Here is a 20,798-nt window from a genome sequence, read left to right as displayed (position 1 = left end):
AATGTGTTTTACTGGTCATAGCACATGCCTTCTTGCCTCGGTGGAAGTCATTTTTCAGAAACAGAGACTTCTTGACGCTCCAGGACGAATTCCCGGGCTTTGGGAAGCGGAAGAGTCGCGCTCTGGGTCAGAAGGCGGAGTTCAGGGGGGCCGAATTGGCGGGAGAATAGGTTTGTGGTCCACGAACTGAGGCTGCGGTGACTCCTCGAGGTTGTGTCCCCCGGTGACGGGCGTTGGAGGTTGCTGGTGGGATGGTAGTGGCCGAAAGGGAGAAGGGGTGGCCCAAACAGGGCGTTCGGAGGAGCTGTGGAAGTGCCCGCTCGGCTTAGGCTCCAGATGTTGAAGAAGCTGCCGGGACCTCCACGGGCCCCAAACTGTTTCTTCAGTTCTCATGTCTCCGGAGGCACGTCACACGTTTCGGTACTCTTTCCTATCCCACATCCTGCGTCTCCAGCTCCTACCTTTCTCCCCTTCTTATATACCTTATTCACTGCGCTGTACCCCAACTTACAGCTGAGTACGGTAATTAATTTCTAACACCCTGTTATTTGTGCATCCGGACGCGACACCTCCCAAGCCCCAACTCTTGCTCCCTGGGCGTTCCTGCTGGGTCTGTCCGGTGAACAGGGCTAGGATGACCTGTGGGCTCACAAGGTCTAGAATGCCAGGCAACTATTTGGGGGCTGTCAGGAAGTTACAGGGTAATATTTACACCATCTACAGCCATCTCATTTACTTAAAAATGGGGATTATTTTTATTATGTGAAACTTAAGAGTATTATAAACACTATTACTCTAAATTGACTATTGGCATCATGAGCTATTTGCTTCCTCATTTTTAAAAAAGATAAAATAGTACAGATAGAAGTTGAACTTAACTGTCTTCTCCTCTCAGACCCATTACTCTTTCATCCTCTCCAGAAGCAACTAGTATAATTAGCTGTGTATTCTCTCAGTCCATTCAATGTGTACATACAAACTATAAGTATTGTATTACTTTTGTTTTTGTAAATGAACATAACTGCTATTTTCTGTTTATTATCTATAACTTTCACTTTACTATCTTTTGAGGTCTGTCCATATTTATGTATATTTACATCTAAGTATTCCTTTTAACTGTTAAGTAGAATTAAGTTGTATGATATATAACATTTCATTTATCCATTTTCCAACTAATGGACACTAGAATTTTAAGGTTTTGCTATTAGAAACATTGCATGTGTCTTTTTGTGCACATGTGAATCACTCTAGAGCTACACTATTCAAATAGGCTAACTACTGAAAATGTAGCTGGTCAGAATGAAGATGTGGTGGAAATGTTTATGAGGAGGCCCATTTCCCCATCTTATTGCCAGTTCTTTATATTATAAACTTTTAGTTTTTTTCCAGTCTTAAAAGATGAGTTATTCGCAATTTCCTTATTACTAGGGAGTCCAAGTATTTTTTAAATATGGGTTATAATCATTCAGATTTTATCTTAAGTGTGTTTATATCTTCTCTCCAGTATTTTATTGAAATGCTTGCCTTTTTTATTGATTTCTCGTACTTAAAAATATGTATTCTGACTACTATCAAAGTTTATATGTGTTGTAGATATCTTCTTTTGGTTGGTCATTTGTATTTCAACCTTGTTTCTGTTACCTTAAAGTGTTTTTCATGTTTCCATCTTTGATCCATTTGAGTATAATTTTTTAAATATGTTATGAGGTAGAGTTTATTTCTGTTGTTCTTCACATTGTGAACCAACTTTCTAAACACTGTTTATTACCTCATCTTTTTTTCTGACAGAATCATGTTTCTGTTCTCTTCCAACCAATTAAGCAGGTTGCAAATTCCCATTTATATGACTCTGTTTCTGGTATGTATGTTCTTGTTTCTGTAGACATTTTAATTACTGTGACTTTGCAGTTGTCATCAAAGGAGTTGAACTCCCCTTCTTTCTCTCTTCTTTTTTTAAAGATTCTATTTTTTAATTTTTAGAGACAGGGGAAGGAAGGGAGACAGACAGGGAGAGAAAGATCGTTTGCCTCTCACACACCTCCAACCAGGGACCTGGCCCACAACCCATGCGTGTGCCCTGACCAGTGATTGAACAGGCAGCTGTTCTGCTTGTGGGACAATGCCCAAACCACTGAGCCACACCAGTCAGGGTCACTTCTCTTTTCTTTTAATTTTAAGTATATTTTATTGATTATACTATTGTCCCAATTTTTCTCCCTTTATCCCTTTCAGCCAGCACCTCCCAATCCCTCAGTCAATCCCCACACATTTGTTCATGTCCATGGGTCATGCATACAAGTTCTTTGGCTATTCCATGTCCTATACTGTACTTTACCTCTCCATGCTATTCTGTAACTACCTATTTGTACTTCTTAATCCCTTCACTTCTTCACCCATTCCTCTGTGCACCCCTCCCATCTGGAAACCATCAAAAGATTCTCCATATCCATGCTTCTGTCTCTGTTCTTGTTTGCTTAGTTTATTTTTTAGATTCAATTATTGATAAGTATATATTTATTGACATTTTATTGTTCATAGTTTTGATCATCTTTTTCCTAAATAAGTCCCTTTAACATTTTCTATAATAATGTTATTATATTATATTGTAAAGAGCTTTTTCTTGTCTGGAAAGCTCTTTATCTGACCTTTGATTCTAAATGATAGTTTTGCTGGGTAGAGCAATCTTGGCAGTAGGTCCCTGCTTTTCAAGACTGAATATTTCTTGCCAATCCCTTCTAGCCTGCAAAGGGAGGAACCTACTGTGTCGAGTTTAGGAAGTTGTGAAGCAAGAGCCAAGACCAGCCATTCATATGGGGAAGTCACTTGTGTGACTGTGTGTGGAGAGGGTTCAGAAAAGGGACAATGGCATCTGCATACCTTTTTATCTGGGAGAAATCTGTCCCCCAGCTCTTGCCTTGATTCCAGACACTTCAGTTCCTCCCTGCAAAGTTTCTTTTGAGAAGTCAGCTGACAGTCTTATGAGGACTCCCCTGTGGGTAACTAACTTCTTTCCTCTTGCTGCTTTTAAGATTCTCTCTTTATCTTTAACCTTTGGCATTTTCATTATGATGTCTCTTGGAGTGGGCCGCTTTGCATTCACCTTGTTTGGGACTCTCTGTGCTTCCTGAACTTGCATGTCTATTTCTTACACCAAATCAAGGAAGTTTTCTTCCATTATTTTTTCAAATAGATTTCCAATTTTGTGCTCTTTCTCTTCTCCTGGCACCCTTATGATGCAAATGTTGGAACTCTTGAAGTTGTCCCTCAGGCAGCCTATACTATTCTTGTTTTTTTTAGATTCTTTTTTTCTTGTTATGATTGGTTGTTTTTTGCTTCCTTATGTCCCAAATCATTGATTTGATTCTTGGCTTCATCTGTTGTTTCCTGTAAATTATCCTTTATTTCAATTAGAATATCTTTTGTTTCTGACTGGACCTTTTTTATGCTCTTGGGGTCCTCACTAAGTTCTTTTAGCATCCTTATAACAAATGTTTTGAACTCTGCATCTGATAGATTGCTTATCTTCATTTTGTTTAGTTCTTTTTCGACAGTTTTAATATGTTCTTTCATTTGGGCCATGTTTCTTTGTCTCCTCCTTTTGGCAGCCTCCCTGTGTTTGTTTCTGTGTATTAGGTAGAGTTGCTATGACTCCATGTCTTGGTAGCATGGCCTAATGTAGTAGGTGTCCTGTAGAGTCCAGTGGCATAGCCTCCTCTGTTACCCAAGCTGGGTACTCAAGGTGTGCTCTTTGTGTGGACTGAGTACACCCTTCTCTTGTAGTTGAGCATTGATTGCTGTTGGCAGATCAATGGGAGGGATTTACCCAGGCCAGTCAGCTTCAAGGACTGGCGGTGACCACTGACCACCAACCTCCTCCGCCCTCTGTGGAGGATCAGCTGTGCAGGGGCAGGGTGGTGGTGTTCCAATGTGGTCTGTAGCTGTCCACTGGGTATGCTGGCTCTGGGGTTTTCTGGGTGTTGCAGACCAAGTTCAGTCCCCACCTGTGTTTTGTCCCAGGGCCACCCTGCCTGAGCTATAAAGCAATGTGAGATGGCTACTGCCTGTGCTGGGCTTGGAGATTCCCAGGTGAAGCCAAGATATAAATTGAGGCAGGCTATGGTTTCTTAGGATTTAGGAAGTTGTGAGGCAAGAGCCAAGACCAGCCATTCATATGGAGAAGTCACTGTTCAGCTTGGGTGGGCCTGGAAGTTGGGTGGGACAAAGTCTCAGGGGATCTTCAGGGTGGGGCACACAGTGTTAGCCAGGTTAATGGGGCCTCAGATACGGCACTTGCCTGTCTTGTGGCTGTGTGTGGAGAGAGTTCAGAAAAGGGACAGTTGCATCAGCACACCTTTTTATCTGGGAGAAATCTGTCCCCCAGCTCTTGCCTTGATTCCAGACACTTCAATTCCTCCCTGTATGCCACTGGTGCCTTTCAAGCTGCTGTTCTGGTGCTGGAGCTCAGAGGGAGTGAGTCCAAGTAAGTTCGCATATGGGTTCTTTAAGAGAAAGTGCTTGGGACTCCAGAAAGCCTTCCACTCACTCAATCCCCATTGGTTTTTGCAGCCAGAAGTTATAGGCACTTATTTCTTGGCACTGGAACCCTGGGCTGGGGGAACTGGTGTGGGGCTGGGACTCCTCGCTCCCAAGATGTCCCTCACGAATTTTATCCACCACATATGGGTGTGGAACTCCTACCAGCCTGGATGGATATGGTTTCTTTAATTCTGTAGTTATCAGACTTCCATTCAACTCAATTTATGATGGTTCTGAATGATGGTTCTTCTTTATTTCAGTTGTGATTTTGCTGGGGTTGTGAGCTGAGGTGAGCTGAGTTTACCTATGCTGCCATCTTGACCAAAAGTCAGGGCCACTTCTTTAGTCTATCTTTCTAAAATTGTCTTAGCAACTTTTGGCCCTTTATTTTTTATTAGTTTATCATGTTTACCAGAAGCTTATATTGAAATTCTGATTGGAATTATATTGACTTAATAAATTAATTTTTTTAATGGCTATTTTTTAATGCCTTCTGTGTTTCAGCACCTCTCTGAGGTTGCCAAAAATCCATATCCTCAAAGAGCTCACTAATTAGCAGGGAGATAAACAGGGTAAACACACCATTGCCAAAAAACAAGAACAACAGAGTGTATGCTGGCACAAGGACTTCAGAAAGTACTTAATCTTTGAATAACTACAAGCAATTTGATAGATGATGATCTTCATGAAAAAGACTATATGTCTTATTCACCACTCTATATCCAGTACCTGATACAGGGCCTGGTACTTACCAGACAACCCCCCAAATATTAACTAAATGAAATATCCAACATTGACAGCTTCAGAGTCTCCAAGCCTAGAGTATAGTTTGGGGGCTAGCTAGGTCAGACATCAGTATGTTGGTGATGAGAGGTGATGGAGATTCCACATCAAATCACAAATGTGTACTGGAAATATCTCCAAACATACCGTATCTTAATTATTTTTCTATTTCCAATATCTAGCAGGGAATAGGAAAAATTGTTGAATGTTCAGTGAGTTCCTATTATGGGAATAATCAGCTCTAGTTAATCTAAAGGCCTAGAAAGGTAACTCAGGACTCATCTTGCATTCTTCTCTTTTTGAAGGCTTGGTACCATGTTGAATATGACCTCTGAAGAATGCTTGACCTTTACATGGCTTTCACTAAGAGTTCGTTACTACCCCACTCTGAGCACTCAATGACTGCTGGCCCTTTGGAGTTCAATATTTATGGTCATTTATTCAGTCATCAGCTATCTGCTAATCTGGAACTGTAAGTTTCTTCCTCTTACATTGAAGATACAGAAAAGAATCAAACATGAAGCCTGTCCTCCAAGAGCTGACAATTAGGCAAGGGACATAAGACATATACCCGGCCCTGACTGATGTGGCTCAATAGGTTGCATGCTGGACTGAGAACCAAAAGGTCACTGGTTCAATTCCCAGTCAGGGCACATGCCTGGGTTGTGGGCCTGGTCCCCACTTGGGGGCAAGGGAGAGGCAACCGATTGATGTTCTCTCTTACATCAATGTTTCTCTCCCTCTTCCTCCCTCTTTCCCCCTTTCTATAAAAAAAGAAAAGTAGAATAAAATCTTTAAAAAAAGAGACATAACCAGATCATTGAATTGAGAGGATGCAGCTATCACCTTGAGCTGGTTGAGCAGAGTGGAGGTGACATTTTAACATTAAAGACGTATTTGATTTGACAAGTGGTTAAAGGAAGGAGCATTCCAAGCAGGGGAGATGGAATGAGCAAAATCTTGGAAGTGAGAAAACTGTTTTGGGGTGGGAAGGAGGCAAGAATACCATTATGGCCAGGAGTATATCAGGGGTCATGGATTTATGTTTAGAGGCCAGGTGAGAACAAACATGAGTAAAAAGGGCAGGATATAAATGTTTGGAGAGAGATCCACCTATAGACCCTCTGACAACTTTAAAATACCTCTGGCCAAGGAACTGCTGAACACAAATCAAAAGGTTGCTGGTTCGATTCCAAGTTAGGGCACATGCCTGGGTTGAAGGTTCAGTCCCTGGTTGGGGTACGTGCGAGAGACAACCAATGAATGTTTCTCACATCTATGTTTCTCTCCCTTTCTCCTTCCCTTCCCTTCTCTCTAAAAATAAATAAAATCTTTTTAAAAAATGTTTAGCAAAAGATAAAAGTACAAATACCCATATGAACTTCTAAGTTTAAATAAACAAAACACTGATAGTCAAGTAAAACACATCTCTAATGAAAGGAATAGGAGATGAAGCAGGAGATGTTGAGATCCCCATTGCAGATGTTTGAGGGGCCACGCTGAATTAATATTTATTACCTATCATGTAGCAAGAGATTTGTATACATCAGCAAGCCATTGAAGATCTCTAGTAGAGGAGTGACTTAAAGCTAAATTAAGATTCATTTTATGGGAAGAAAAAAAAAAGGGTCATATGTCTATATCATACATTTAGTTGAACATTTGTTCCACATCTTTACTATGTGCCAGACTCTAGGAATATAAAAATGAATGATTTAAGGCATGATCCATGCCCTCACTACATAGAAACTCAGCATTAACATCTCAATATATCTCTTGCTCTTGCTGTTCTATTGCCCTGTGGTTGCATTCTAACTGTTTCAGATCTGGTTCATTGGTTGGTGTAGATCTGGTGTCTGCCTCCATCCCCACCGAGCCCATCATGGTAATCAGTAACAGTCTGACTGCTGCAAATAGCTCCTGTTATCAGAGAAACATCCATGGCTAGTTTATTTTCCTTTTGTTCTCTTCTTCAGGAGTAATAAGAGGTTTTCTTTCTCTCCCGGAAGCTGATGGTACCAAAATGGATGCAGTGCCAACGTGCTAACAGAAGAAATCTCAGGAGAAAGCATTTTCACCTTGCTCTTGGTACAGCTGCAGGGCCTACCATGGCTCCTGTGAAGATTAGCCACGTGGTATCATTTTCCTCTCAGGTATGTTAATTAGCAGGCATGGTGTTTTCTTGGTGACTGAAAGGAGTGGAAAAAAAAAATAGGAGACTTGGCTCCACTTTCAGGAAATTCCCAATTCTAATAGGAGAGACATTGTCCTTTCTCCAGGAGTCCAGAGTTAAAGCAGAGAAACAGAGCTCTTGCCCCAGGTTCTTTCCAGAGCAACAAGGACACATAAAAGAAGTGTTCCCAGGAATTAAAGGTAAACAAGGAAACAACCTCAGATTCCACCCTCAGTTTGGAGGAAAACTGAGAAAGCTATAGGACCAAAGTCTGTACCAAGGTTCCCAGAAGGGAAGTTTAGTCACTCTGTCAGTGAAAGAAGATGACACTCAAGGTCATCCATGACCTGTGAGGATATCACCACCATCAGCAAATGTGAGCTCAGCCTCCTTCCTAAAGGTCCACTTTCAGAAATCCCTATCCCATTTAGAGCTAGATACCAGCACCCAGCACTGATCCACTGTGGTGATTAAGGGCTTCCCTCCCTTTCCTCTGCTGTCATTTCCCGATCCATATACCCGTTCTCCCTGCCCTTCCCCTTCTGTTACCCTAGTCTTTCTCAAGGATTGCTGTTGGCGTTTTAGGTCAGATAAACCTTCATTTTATAGCAATATCATTTGCATGGTGGACTATTTAGCATCCATGGTCTCTACACTCTAATGACATAATGCTTCCTGGTCATTATGACAGTCAAAAATATCTCCATACATTTCAGAAAGACCCTTCGAGCATCTTTAGGAACTAACTGTATCAACTCCTAAGAGAAATAGAAGAAAAGTTATCTTTATCCTCCTCACCTATATGGTCAGTCTAAATGGTTTCTTCACAGTCTCAGCCTTATAAAATGCTAGAGAACATTAGCTGTCTTCTAATATTGTGGTTTTCAAACTGTACTCTGTGGGGACCCACTTTTGGAAGTTGAAGGGAGAAGGGACATGTATGTCTCTAAGCACCCCGAAACTCTGCTTTTACCAGAACTATGCATTTATTTGTTGGAGACACACACACCCTCACTCACTCACTCACTCACTCACTCACTTTAGTATAAGACCTCAGTTAAAAAGAAGGATTTTATTACTAAAACAAAAAACAAGACTGAAAACCATGAGTTTAGTCTGCCCCCTTTACTTATAGATGAAGAAATTTAGGCCCAGAGAGAAAGTAGTTTGCTCAAGACCTTTTCACAAAAAATCTGACTTTGGGTTAGAACTGAAAGCTTCTATCTCTGTTGCTAGTGCAGCCTTTGAATAAATCACATTATTTCTAACCATCACTTGTAAACTTAGAATAAAAATCTTTGCCTTTCTTAACTCATAAGGTACTTTGAAGACAATAGTGTCTGTAAAAACGCCTTATAAATGAAGAATAGCATAGTGTGGTGGTTAAGAGCTCTGGGTTTAGAAACCTGGGAGTTCTGACTGTAGTTGGTTATTGGGCCTTGTGGCCTTGGACAAATTCCTGAACCCAAGCTTCAGTTTATTGATCTGTTAACTATAAAGAAATAATAGTAACCACCTAAGTTGTTCTGAGGATTAAATGAGATAGTGTGGTAAATGAAGAAGTAAATTGTGTCTAAATCCCTTGGTATGTGATAGCCGCATTCCTATGGACTTCCATCTAGTACCTTTCCTATTATACTAGAATGCCTAGAAAGGTTTGGGAGTATAGGGATCCCTCATTCATGGGCATCCTTTGTTTCCTTGGGCCCAGTAAGGTGCCTGATTTTCTCTCTTCTCTGATTTAGGATCCCAAGTATCCTGTGGAGAATTTGCTGAACTCAGACAGTCAGAGGGGACCATGGCTCAGTTGCCCTCGAGACAAGAGTGGGCAACTCAAAGTGGAACTACAGCTGGAGAGGGCAGTGCCCATTGGCTACATTGATGTAGGTGAGTGAAATCTCTGGGAGTCTAGGAACCTCCATGGGAGAACACAGGAATAGCATTCCCCTCCAAAGCTCCACCAAAATGTCGCAGTTCAGTCTGGCTGAGCAGCCTTCAGGGAATAAGCTGTAACTGGTGTGAAAGGGAGATGTGGACCTTGCCTTCGGGGCAGGTATGTGGTATTGACAAACTCTAAGGGTTCCACTCTCATAGAATTGAATGCAAGTGATACTCCCTGAATTAAGCAATATACCTGCCCTCCTTTGATCCTGGTGGTCTGGGTGGAGCCTTAGGACATCAACATAATTATCAATGCCAATGAACAGAATCGATAGACACTTCTAAATATTAGGGTCAAGAGGGTGCTTGAGATGAACTCTGCAGGCTAATCTGGGAAGGCTCCATAGGAGTTTATAGGTTGGAAAGGTTGGCATTAGAATTCTCTGGAATATAGAGCTGACAAAGACCATAGGTTTCAGCTCTGTCAGGACAGAAAGATGTCAGGACATCGTCCCTAGGAAGGATTTAAGGGAGAGAGTTTCACACAGCCTGCCAGAGATAGAGGACAGGGAAGCAACAAGTCTCTTCAGTTAAGGGAAGGCTTCTGGCTGAGAGAAACACAGTGAACCTTCACATTGTCACTTAGTGGGCTGAGGGCTTGTTTTACTTCAGCTACTGGCTCATTATGTTGCTTGACCTTTCTTAGCTTCCAATTAGCTCTATTCCCTGATTCTCTTGTGTACAGTCAGGGGAGCCCCTATCACCCTGTAACTCTTATCCGTCTCTCAAACTTTTGTCCCCAGGTAACTGTGGCTGTGCTTTCCTGCAGATTGATGTGGGCCGTTCTTCCTGGTCCCTGGATACACCTTTTGTCACCTTGCTCCCTGCAACCATGCTAATGTCTCTAGCTGATTCAAAGCAGGGAAAAAATCGCTCAGGGGTCCGCATGTTTAAAGATGGTAAGGAGGGCAAAAGCAAAAATGGGAGAGAAACGGAAAGAGAGAGGGACGGAGGCAGGGAGGGAGGAACAGAGATTATGAGAAAAAGAACTGCAGTGCGATAGAGGGCTGTAAGAGATGGCAGGTGTATATTGTGGGAGGGAACCTATGCAGGGACTTGGTTGTATCTGCTGGGGGGACATGGTAGTTAATGAGTAAACAACTATATGGTATGTTTGTGAGTGAGTTCTCCATGATGAGAATGCATGATACCTTGGGATATTTATGTACCGCGATTTACATTTACATTCAATGTGGTTCCATGAAGTTTGATATAGAACCCACATTTGTGATTAGTGTGTTTTTGTTTGTATTCATGTAAGTGTGAATGTAAGTGTCAGTGTAGGATGAATTTTTATATGTGATAGAAGACTATGTGATCATTATAGTTACACAGCATATAGTGTTACCCGAGTTCTGTTCTATGCAAAGCTCTGTGCTCATTAAGCACCGCAAAAGAAACACAAGATCTGATTCCTGGCCTCTGGGGACTTAGGATTTGTCTGCATTTAAATTGGAGGTTTTCGTAATGCCAGGGAAGAGTGATAAGGGAGGGGCTTATGAAGTGAAGGAGATGAGGTCAGACTAGATAGTGCTAGGGATTGAAGGTGAGAAGGGTTTGTAATCCTGGTATGTGATACTGTGGGTGAGTACATAGGGCATGTAGTGCTGTGAGAGAGGCCAAGGGCTCATAGACCAAGGACAGTGCATGTAGGTCAGCTAATCCATTGGGCAAGTGGTCACCCCAGACCCCAGCACTGCAGATACCTCCTGTTAAAATGAGACATTGATAAGGTCTCAGGAGTATAGAACAAGAAGGTACTCATGCTGGGAATGGTGTGGAACCATGACAGGGAGGAGTGATGATGCCTGAGAGGGCCCTGCCTGGCCCACTTGGCACTGCCAAACCCTGAACACCAAGACCAGAGGGGTATTGATGACGTCCATTATTCCTTTTGTTCGAGTTTACTCTATATAGTCCCTGCCTTTTCTTGCCCCTACTCATATTGACCTTCTCTTCCTTTCTCCCTCCCATTCATGCATTTCCTCTCTCCCTTGAGATGATTTCCTGGCTCCAGCCTCAGGTGAGTCATGGGATCGACTTCGCCTGACTTGTTCCCAACCCTTCACACGTCATGAGTCCTTTGGCCTGGCCTTTCTGCGTGTGTGTTCCTCTCTGGACTCCTTAGATGACCCTGTGATGGATCCGTCAGCCCCTGTGAGCCCTGTGCTGAGCCAGGTATGTACAATGGTGGATCAAGGACTTAATATTTTCCCACCCTTTTCAGCTTCTGGTTAGGAAGCTGGTGCTTGATTGAGTTATAGATACACATAAGCACACATACATTTAAATACAAATATAGGTGTGGCTCAGTGGATTGAGTGCCAGCTTGCAAACCAAATATAAATGTAAATGGGTGTATTACCCTTTCTTACAGGTAGGAATTAACTCTCACTTTCACACGTGAAAGATTCAAGTGAGTGAACCTTCAATATCATGTACACAAAGCTGTTGGGCCATTTGTTCTTTTGTCATAATTAAATTCTTTTGGGATTCAAACTTAATGTCATACTTTATTTCTAGGTTACTGGGGACTCTTGCTTTCATCCAACTTTTCCTTCTAGCACCTGAAACTCCCAGGACTCACAGTCCTTCTCTTATTGTTCCCTGACTCACCTACCTAGCCAAGCCAGTTATATTCTTAGACATGTGCTCTGCAATTTCATATGTTCTCCTGCTCTCTTTCCTTGTACAATACACATATACTCCTAAAAGATATATGGATTTCTGGCTATATGTAAGTATCTAGTCAGTTTATCTCCCCTTTTCTCAGCCAGTTTTCTAGTTTTTCTTTTTTTCCTTCCTAAGCCTATTCTGACTCCTGCTTTCTCTACACTGGTGTCTCCATTTATCTTTCCAAGCCAGTACCCTCCACCATAATTCATTCACAAACAAATATGAAGATACAAGGTCTTCATAATCCAGAAGGCATCGAGCCATGTAATATGAAAAACAGACATTTATTGAAGAAGATACAAGAAACATTGTACACAGGACAATTATGCCTCAGTCACCTTCAAAGTAGGCACCTTGGGACCTCACACAGTTCTCCCAATCACCATCAGCTATCCTGTTATATTTTCCTGAATCTCATCAAAGGTCTGAAACCTCTTCCCTTTCCAAAGGTGATTTTAGTTTTGGGAAAATCTAGAAATCTCAGGGAGCCAAATCTGGGCTGTAGGGGAGCTGAGTCACCTCAGCGAAGTGATGTTTCGCCAAAATCTCTGCACAAGACATGATGTATGAGCAGGCTGCTGTTGTGATGAAGCTACCAGTCACCAGTTGCTCATAGCTTCAAACTTCTGAATCATCTGAATAGTTTCTGTGTAGGAATATTCAAGCTTAACGCAAAATTTGATGCAGATTCGTTGCTCTACTCACTCAGTCATTTTGAATGCAAAGGCCACACAGTACACTTGCTCACTCAACGGCGTCTACTGCCCCCACTGACTAGTACAGTGAAGTCTTCATTAGTCATATATGCGCATTCCAGTCCACTCTCCCTGGATGCCAGGTTACAACAATGTCACTTAAACCGTTTTCATTATATTAACAATGGCTGGACTTTTTCTGGACAGACCTTGTATAATCACACAAAGCTTGAGACATAGAATTCCAGAGATGAAAAAATACTGGAGATCATCAAGCCCCAACCACCTCATTTTACACATCATATAGGGAAACTTAAATACTCAAATTCACACAGCAAGTCAGATCAGAGTAGGGACCAGAAATCAGGTCTCCTGTCATTACACCACAGTACTGCTTTACACACTACATTTTTAGAAGCTGCGAACATCAAGATAACCAAAAGAATTTCAGTTCCCAGGAGTGAACTTCAATCCTTTTGAGTCTACTGAGAAAAAGAAGAGACTACATTGGGAAGACAAAAGGGAGTTAGAGCAGACAAAGGAGTAGATGCCTGTAGTACAGCCTTGGGTAAGAGAGACCCGGAGAGCTGAGATAAGTAAAGCTTGGTCTGAGATTTACCTTTCCATTGAGGGAAAGGCTAAAAAATGCAAAAGGACCAGTGAGGCAGTTCAGCGTGCTCTGCCATGTCCCAATATTACAGAACTGGAAGCTGACATGAATGGAGCTAGAGCTCTGTGGTCCTGGCTATACAGTAAAATGGAAGCTCTGTGAGATTAGGAACCTGTTTGTCTTGTTCTGTAATGCATTCCTGGCAGCTGGAACAAAGTAGGCTTTGAGTAAACGTGTTCATTATATAAATGACCTTTCAGAGAGGAGTTGTAGATAAGGCCACTGTAAAATTTATCATCCAAACTGAGACACTTTGAAAGCAAAAAAGAATGCTATTAATAATTATACTGAGTCCTGACTGGTGTAGCTCTGTGGGTTGGATGTTGTCCTGCAAACTGAAAAGTTACTGGTTCAATTCCTGGTCAGGGTACATGCCTGGGTGTGTGCCAGGTCCCAGGTTAGGGGCGTGCAAGAGGCAAACAATCAGTGTTTCTCACACATGGATGTTTCTCTTCTTCCCATCCCCTTTCTCTAAATAAAATCTTTAAAAATAAGAAGGAGAGGAAGAACAGACATAATAAGCATGACTGTCGCAGGCAAACCAGGACATATCTCCCTAATTATAGGATAAATAAGGACTTTGTAGAGACCTTTCCACTTTGGCCATCTGAATTACTCTGCACCTTTAAGACCTTGGTGGGATCGAGAAAGGGAGTCAGCAACTACAGAGCCATTATGTTAGAAAGGCATTGAACATCAACAGCAGAATGAAACATACTGCAGGTACCTCAATGAAACTACAGGGAAAGGAGATCCTGAAACATTTCTATAATAGAGAAATGATACATGGAAACGAACTGATGGCACTTAATTTTATAATTTAAGGTGTCTAAAATGCCATAGGCTTTTTAAAAAAAATGTCCCATTCTAATGGTAAGTTAGAGTGATAGCAAAACATAAGGGCTTTTAATCCTATGAAGTAGGGCCTTTGGTGATCATTAATTTTCCGATAAGGAAACAGAAGCCAGAGAAGTTTAGTGGGATGTCCCAGGTCACACTGCTAAATGAGTCTTGGCAGCCTGACTCTATGTAGCTGGTGCTGAGGAACTCATTTTGTAATGGTTAATCTCATTTAGAGTTATCTCTACATAGCCAGCTATCTACCCTTTATAGTAGTATTCACTCTAAAATGTATGAGACATGGTAAAGAAAAAATAAAAATTCTGATAAACAAAATATTTAAAAATTAATGCTGGGTCCACAATGAGATTGTAGTGGCAATTAGAAAATATTAAACAGTGAATGTGAATAAAAATACTCTTTCTCAAACTTGCAGAATGAGGTCAAAGTGATGCTTTATAAGAAAGACCTTTGCCTTTAAAGGAATCTGTGATGAAAGAATTGGAGCTGAAAATGAAAGAAGAATGTTTAATTTTTTAAATTTAATGAAATTTGGAAAATTAAAGAAGGAAATAACCGCAGGAATTGACACAGATAAATTGAATTTTGGCAGAGTTAAGAAGTTGTAGCATTCCACATAAATGAAATCTATGTAGAAATGATGTATCGTGTGATTATCACATACAGACATTTCTAGAGTTTGAAGTAGAGAGGTTTATAAAATGCCTATGACAGATGCAGTGGCTGGTGCTAGAAAGAGACGTGCCATCCCACACACATCCATATACACACATCTCCTTTTATAAATGGCTAAAATTCATAGGTTTCTAGTTGCAGGTGAACAAATTTGTTCACAAAATAAATCATAATGGAAATTAATATGGAACAGTATATAGAAAAGTGATAAAAAAAGTCCCCAAATAGTTCAAAATAGAGCTATTTTTAAATATAAAGAAAAATATGTGTATAATTTGTTTCTCACATAGGCATATAAAAAGAGATGAGTGATTTGAGTTTTGTACCTACATGAATCAATTTTATACATGTACAAATTTAATATATTAAATACATACACTTAAATATTGTATTTAAATATTTAATGTATGAATATCACACACACACACACACATACACACACACACACGCACGCTTTGAAAAGTTTGCACATGAGATCAATCTCATAGACTCTTTTTCCCAATAGCATGTACTCTTATCCCACATCTTTCAGGATCATGACAAAGCCCTTAGCATTGAGGAACAAAGTATACAAAATCTCCAAATCTCACACCTTAGAGCTGGAAGAGAGTGTGCACACACAAGCAAAGGTGCCCCATACAAATTATAGCAGATACATTTCACTCGCTAAGCTGAAGACCTTAAGTTTGGGAGCATACGTGGCACTAGGTGGCAGCGTCCCCTAGTGGTAAATGTCGTTCATGTTCCATTTTCTTTTCAGAGCTCTAATGCTTCGGAGTCTGGTCCCAGCCCCTGGATGGCTAATCCTTCCATCCGGAGGACATTCTTCCCAGAGCCCCAAACGTACGTAAGTGGCTGCCAGAGTGGAGGTCTTCCACTTACCAGCTCTCCCTCCTGGAAAAGAAAAACTACCAAGGTGGTCACAGGCATGCAAGCCCTATCTGGGTTCCCCCAATTAATCACATACTCTAGGCCTGTATCTATATATCAAACTGGCATTCTTGGTTAAATGTCATCGACTTGGGTGAGCAAAATGGAGTCTCTTTTTGGTTGAAACCAAGTATTCTCTCTGTTTCCATGCAGGAGCACCAAGGAAATTTCAGAGCTTAGGAATATCCTAAAGCAGCTGCAGCCAGGGACTTTGGGGCGTTCAGCTCGCATGGTGCTTTCAGCTGCCCGCAGGGCACCTCCAGCCAGTGGGGCGAGCCTAAAAAACAACCCTGCAGAACCAGGTCCCAGTCATCCAGACAGTGCAGGTGAGGCCCCATGACCTACCTTTGGCCCCTTGTTCTCCCTAGCACCATCACTCCTCCTTGTATCCACCACTGCTCTACAGGGATGGCTCACAAATGAGAGTTTATGTGGGAGAAAATAACTGTCAGTGTCTTATTACCAGAAGAGAAGTCAAATATGGGGTAGTAACTTAAAGAGCACTGGCCTAGGAATTGGGAATCCTTATCTCTTTGGGCCTCAGTTCCCTCATCTTCAAAGTAAAGGAATTAAACCAAATAGTATTTACTCCTCTTACACTATTAATGTTCTGTGATCATCTCAGAAGGATAGTTAGGTCAGGGTGATGGTGGATGGAGCTTATTGGAGAAATAAAGTAGGGGAATACTGTGTTTAAATCAGTAAAGAAGAAGAAAGGATTAAACATTTTGGGGTTCCTACCTCACATCAGACATTGCACTTTTACTAACTTTATCTATTTGATGTTTACCACAAACTTACGAGGTAGATACTGTTACACTCATTTTACAAAAGAAGCTGAGGATCAGCGAGGTGAAGTATCCTGAGTCACACAGCTCGTAAGTGGCAGAGCCGGGATGTGAACCCCAGAGCTCTTGTTCCTCTTACTGTTGTACAATAGATAGCAAGAGTAAGAAAACAAGTAGAGTTTTCGCTGAAAAACCTTGGTTTCACTCATTGCTTCACTGAATGAAAATGGTTTATTATTTCAAAGAACTGAGCAAATTAGTAAAATGAATATATCATTTCATTGCAGAAATGAGTATATCATTTCATTGGTTATCTTTTGTTGCATAACAAATTACCCCAAAACTTAGTGGCTTAAAACAATATTTATTATCTCACAGTTTCTAATGGATAGGAATCCAAGCGTGGCTTAACTGGGTCCTCTGGCTCTGGATGTGTCGCAAGGCTGAGGTTACCATAGGCTCCCCCTGGAAGAATCTGCTCCATAGCTCGCTCATGTGCTCATGGGTAGGATTCAGTTCCCCACGGGCTGTTGGACTGAGGCTTCCCTCATCTCCTGTACCATGAGAGTCTCTCCACAGAGCATCTCACAATGTGGCAGCTTGCGTCACCAGAGTAAATAAGCTGAAAGGCAAGAGAGAGTGCTAGCAAGAAAGAAGTCTGTCTTATAACCTAATCACAGAAGTGACCTCTTATCACTTTTGCCAAATTCCATTGATTAGAAATAAGTTAGTAGATTATGCCCACATACTAGGGGAGGCATGAATACCAGGAGGCAGGAATCCATGGGAGTCATTTTAGAAGCTGCCTACCATGTAAAGAAAGGATGTAGTTTATTATTTTAAGAGATGGAGAATGGGAAGGAAACTAAACTTTTTTAGGTACCCTGCAGACTGGGCACTGGAGCTATGAAAGCACTTTGAAACATATTAAATGCTATACAAAGTATTTCATAACTTCTGGATAAATAGATAGGTGGTTGTTGCTGGGTTTTGTTATTACTCACTTGACCATCTCTGTGCAAGGCTCTGTGTTAGGTGCCAGGGATACAACAGTAAATGAAACAGCAGTGCTCCTACCCTAATGGAGAGGCATGTGTCAATGTCATACAAGAGATATGAAACTTAAAACTGTGAAAAGTGCTTCAAAGGCAAAGCAGGATAGGATGGCCAGATTTAGATTAGAGAACCCAGGAAAACTTCCTCATAGGAATTAGCGTTTCCTCTAAGACTTAAAAGAGTAAGAATTAACCAGGAAAAGAGGATAGAAAGAATGTCCTTAAAAGAAGGAATATCATACGTGAAGGTCCTTTGTTAATGAGCTAGGCTAAATGAGCATTTCTCACACAGAGCCCAGACTAGAGGAGCAAAACTCAGAGAATGATGTGGGCAAGATGAAGAGACGGAAAGTGCAAGCCCGCAGGTAAGTAGGTTCACCCAAAAGACCCAAATCACCTCCCCAAACTTTACTGCCCTTCTTCACCTGTCTTCTTCCTCGCTCGTGTTTCAGTTACATCAGAGGGCACCCTTATGTCTGGATCTCGATCTTGCAGTCTGAACCTAGAGGGTAGCAGAGAAAAGATGTCCTTGTCCACATGTTGTCAGGCGTGGAACTAGGCAAGGAGGTAGCCCTATAGTGAACTAGAGTTTGAATCTGAGTACACTGTACATCCTGGACTTTGTTACAATTAAAATCTTTTTCTGCTTCAGTGGACACTTTAAAAAATAAAAAGGTAACCCACAGAATATATAGGAAAATATTTCCATATCACAAGTCCAATAAGGTACTTGTATCTAGAATATATAGGAAACTTAGCCCTGGCTGATTTGGCTCAGTGGATTGAGTGCCAGCCTGTGAACCTAAGGGTCACCAGTTCGATTCTCCCTCCATTTCACTCTCTCTAAAAAATAAATAAATTAATATAATCTTAAAAAAAAAACAAACCTGGCTTGTGTGGTTCAGTGGATTGAGTGGCCACCTGCGAACCAAAGGGTCTCTTGTTCAATTCCCAATCAGGGCACATGCCTGGTTGTGAGCCAGGTCCCCAGTAGGGGACACTTGAGAGGCAACCACACATTGATGTTTCTCTCCCTCTCTTTGTCCCTCCCTTCCCCTCTCTAACAATAAATAAATAAATAAATTTTTTAAAAGAATTAAAAAAAAGCATATATAGGAACCCTTACAACTCAACAGTAAAAGAATCTAATTTTTTTTAAATAGACAAAGGATCTGAATATATTTTTCTCCAGAAAAGAAGTACTGGATATATATCTGTGGGGATGGAAGAGTGGGGAGTGATTACTAATGGGTTCAGCGTTTCTTTTGGGCGTGATAAAAATGTTGTAAAATTAGATAGTTGCGGTAGTTAAACAACTTTGTGAATATCCTAAGACCATTGAGTAGTGTACTTTAAAAGCATGAATTTTATGGGATGTGCATTATATCTCAATAAAAAAATAATAAACCTAGAGGCAGTAATAGGAGCTCTGTTCTCAGATGTTCAAAGGTAAAATGACCTCCCTAAGGCCTGATACATAAATGGGAAAACCAGGACTCCCTACTCAGGGATTCTCACTCCACATCAACTAATCATTTTTTTCACCTTAATTTAAGGTTCCTTCAGCCCTTACATCCTCTTTCTAATAGCTGTTCTTTAACTGTTCTTTCTCACAGGCCTTTATCCTACTCAAACTCTCAGCCAAATAGGAGGGCAAGAGCAAAGACAGGGCAGAGAGAACACCACCAACCCCAGGCCCGAGCCAGCGGTGTCCAGGATAGTGGGGAGTGCCCCATTTGCGCAGGTAAGCTGCTTGGGCATGGGGGTTGTTGCAGGACTATGGAATAGGAGATCTGGGAATGCTGCCAGGAAACATTTGAACTTGGACTCCTACCCTCTGTCTGCTGTGCTGTTACATACAAGTCTATACTGAACACCTGCTCACATTGTGTTGGCCAAGCTGAGGAAGGGACAAGGGCCATGTCCTCAGGAGAAAAGTGAAACAAAACAATTTAAAACACTATCAGATTTTTTTTTCCACTCTAATTGTTTATGCAAGATTGGTCATTAGGAGCCAATAGATACTTAAAGTTGTCTTTAAAAATAAAGTACTGGGAAAAAGACAGAAACACCTCAAAAAGGGCCTAGAATTTCCTTCATAAGATTTTCCTCTGTCCACAATCAACTTACTCTCTGATTCTCTGTTCAAACATTAACTTGTTTACCAAGTCTCTAATCTTCTCAGGTAATTTCTCCCAACTGAGCTCCTGATTCCCTTGGGCTTAGTACTTCTCACCTGCTGCTTTGTATCATAGTTACTTGTGGCCATAGCTTATCTTTACCCCTAACTCTGCAGTCCATAAGGTCAGGCCTGGGTTTAAATGCCTCAGCTCCCAGCACAGTGTCAGGCGCATAGTAAACACTTAGGAAATGCTTTGCAGATTCATGACTGGAGAGTGTCTCTATGTAAAATGTTTAGTTCCAACAAAAACAGCTGCATTTTGACAGGCTGCTTGGGAGCAGGCCCAATTTTGCTTCCCTCTTTCTCTCCCCCTTAGGCTCCTTCAGCGTTGAGATTCTTCCCCAGCACGCTGCCACTTGTGGAGAGACCTCCCCACCTCACCTAGCCTCTCCCTCCTCATCACCACCTTCATCACCGTCTGTACTGTGGGTGTCCTCAGAGAGCTCATCACCCATTTCCTGGGTCCAGTGTCCTATCTGCCAGTTGCCCTTCCCAGCAGGAGAAGTGGAAGAACATGCCAGCATGTGTGGGGAGGTCCCTGAGGCATGAGCCATGAGGACCTGTGGTTTGAGCCCCTTGCCGTCTGTGACTAAAACTGGGGAGTGGATCTCTTGACGGTAAACAAGTGCCCATGAGGCCAAGCGCTGTCTCTGCTTCCCTCCACACTCTCCCTCAAGACTCTGCCCAATGGCACCTCTGGACCCAGCCTGCTTCCCACTCCCAGTTGTCAAGGCTTCTGTCACCATGGCGCCTTACTTTCTCAAGGACAGCTTCATCCTTTTCCCCTTTGGAACTTCTGCTGTAGTGCTGGGCTCTGGGACACAGTCCAGATG

General features: G+C 41.8%; 1 protein-coding gene across 1 annotated transcript; it reads left to right on the top strand.

The window, feature by feature from the left end:
* The first annotated feature begins 200 nt into the window (after positions 1-200).
* On the top strand, positions 201-20,797 carry XNDC1N (XRCC1 N-terminal domain containing 1, N-terminal like). The gene is made up of 10 exons (XM_054576205.1): positions 201-420; positions 7,329-7,472; positions 9,238-9,379; positions 10,177-10,332; positions 11,433-11,611; positions 15,771-15,853; positions 16,094-16,266; positions 18,076-18,148; positions 19,400-19,527; positions 20,282-20,797. The coding sequence occupies exons 1-10, from the start codon at positions 337-339 to the stop codon at positions 20,512-20,514; spliced, it is 1,395 nt and encodes a 464-aa protein (XP_054432180.1). The 5' UTR covers positions 201-336; the 3' UTR covers positions 20,515-20,797.
* Position 20,798: the final 1 nt, after the last annotated feature.

Source organism: Pteronotus mesoamericanus, unplaced genomic scaffold, assembly GCF_021234165.1.
Source record: "Pteronotus mesoamericanus isolate MK-2021 breed Mesoamerican mustached bat unplaced genomic scaffold, CSHL_Meso_final contig_33, whole genome shotgun sequence".
Classification (NCBI taxonomy): domain Eukaryota; kingdom Metazoa; phylum Chordata; class Mammalia; order Chiroptera; family Mormoopidae; genus Pteronotus; species Pteronotus mesoamericanus.
This window is presented reverse-complemented; position numbering and strand designations above follow the sequence as displayed.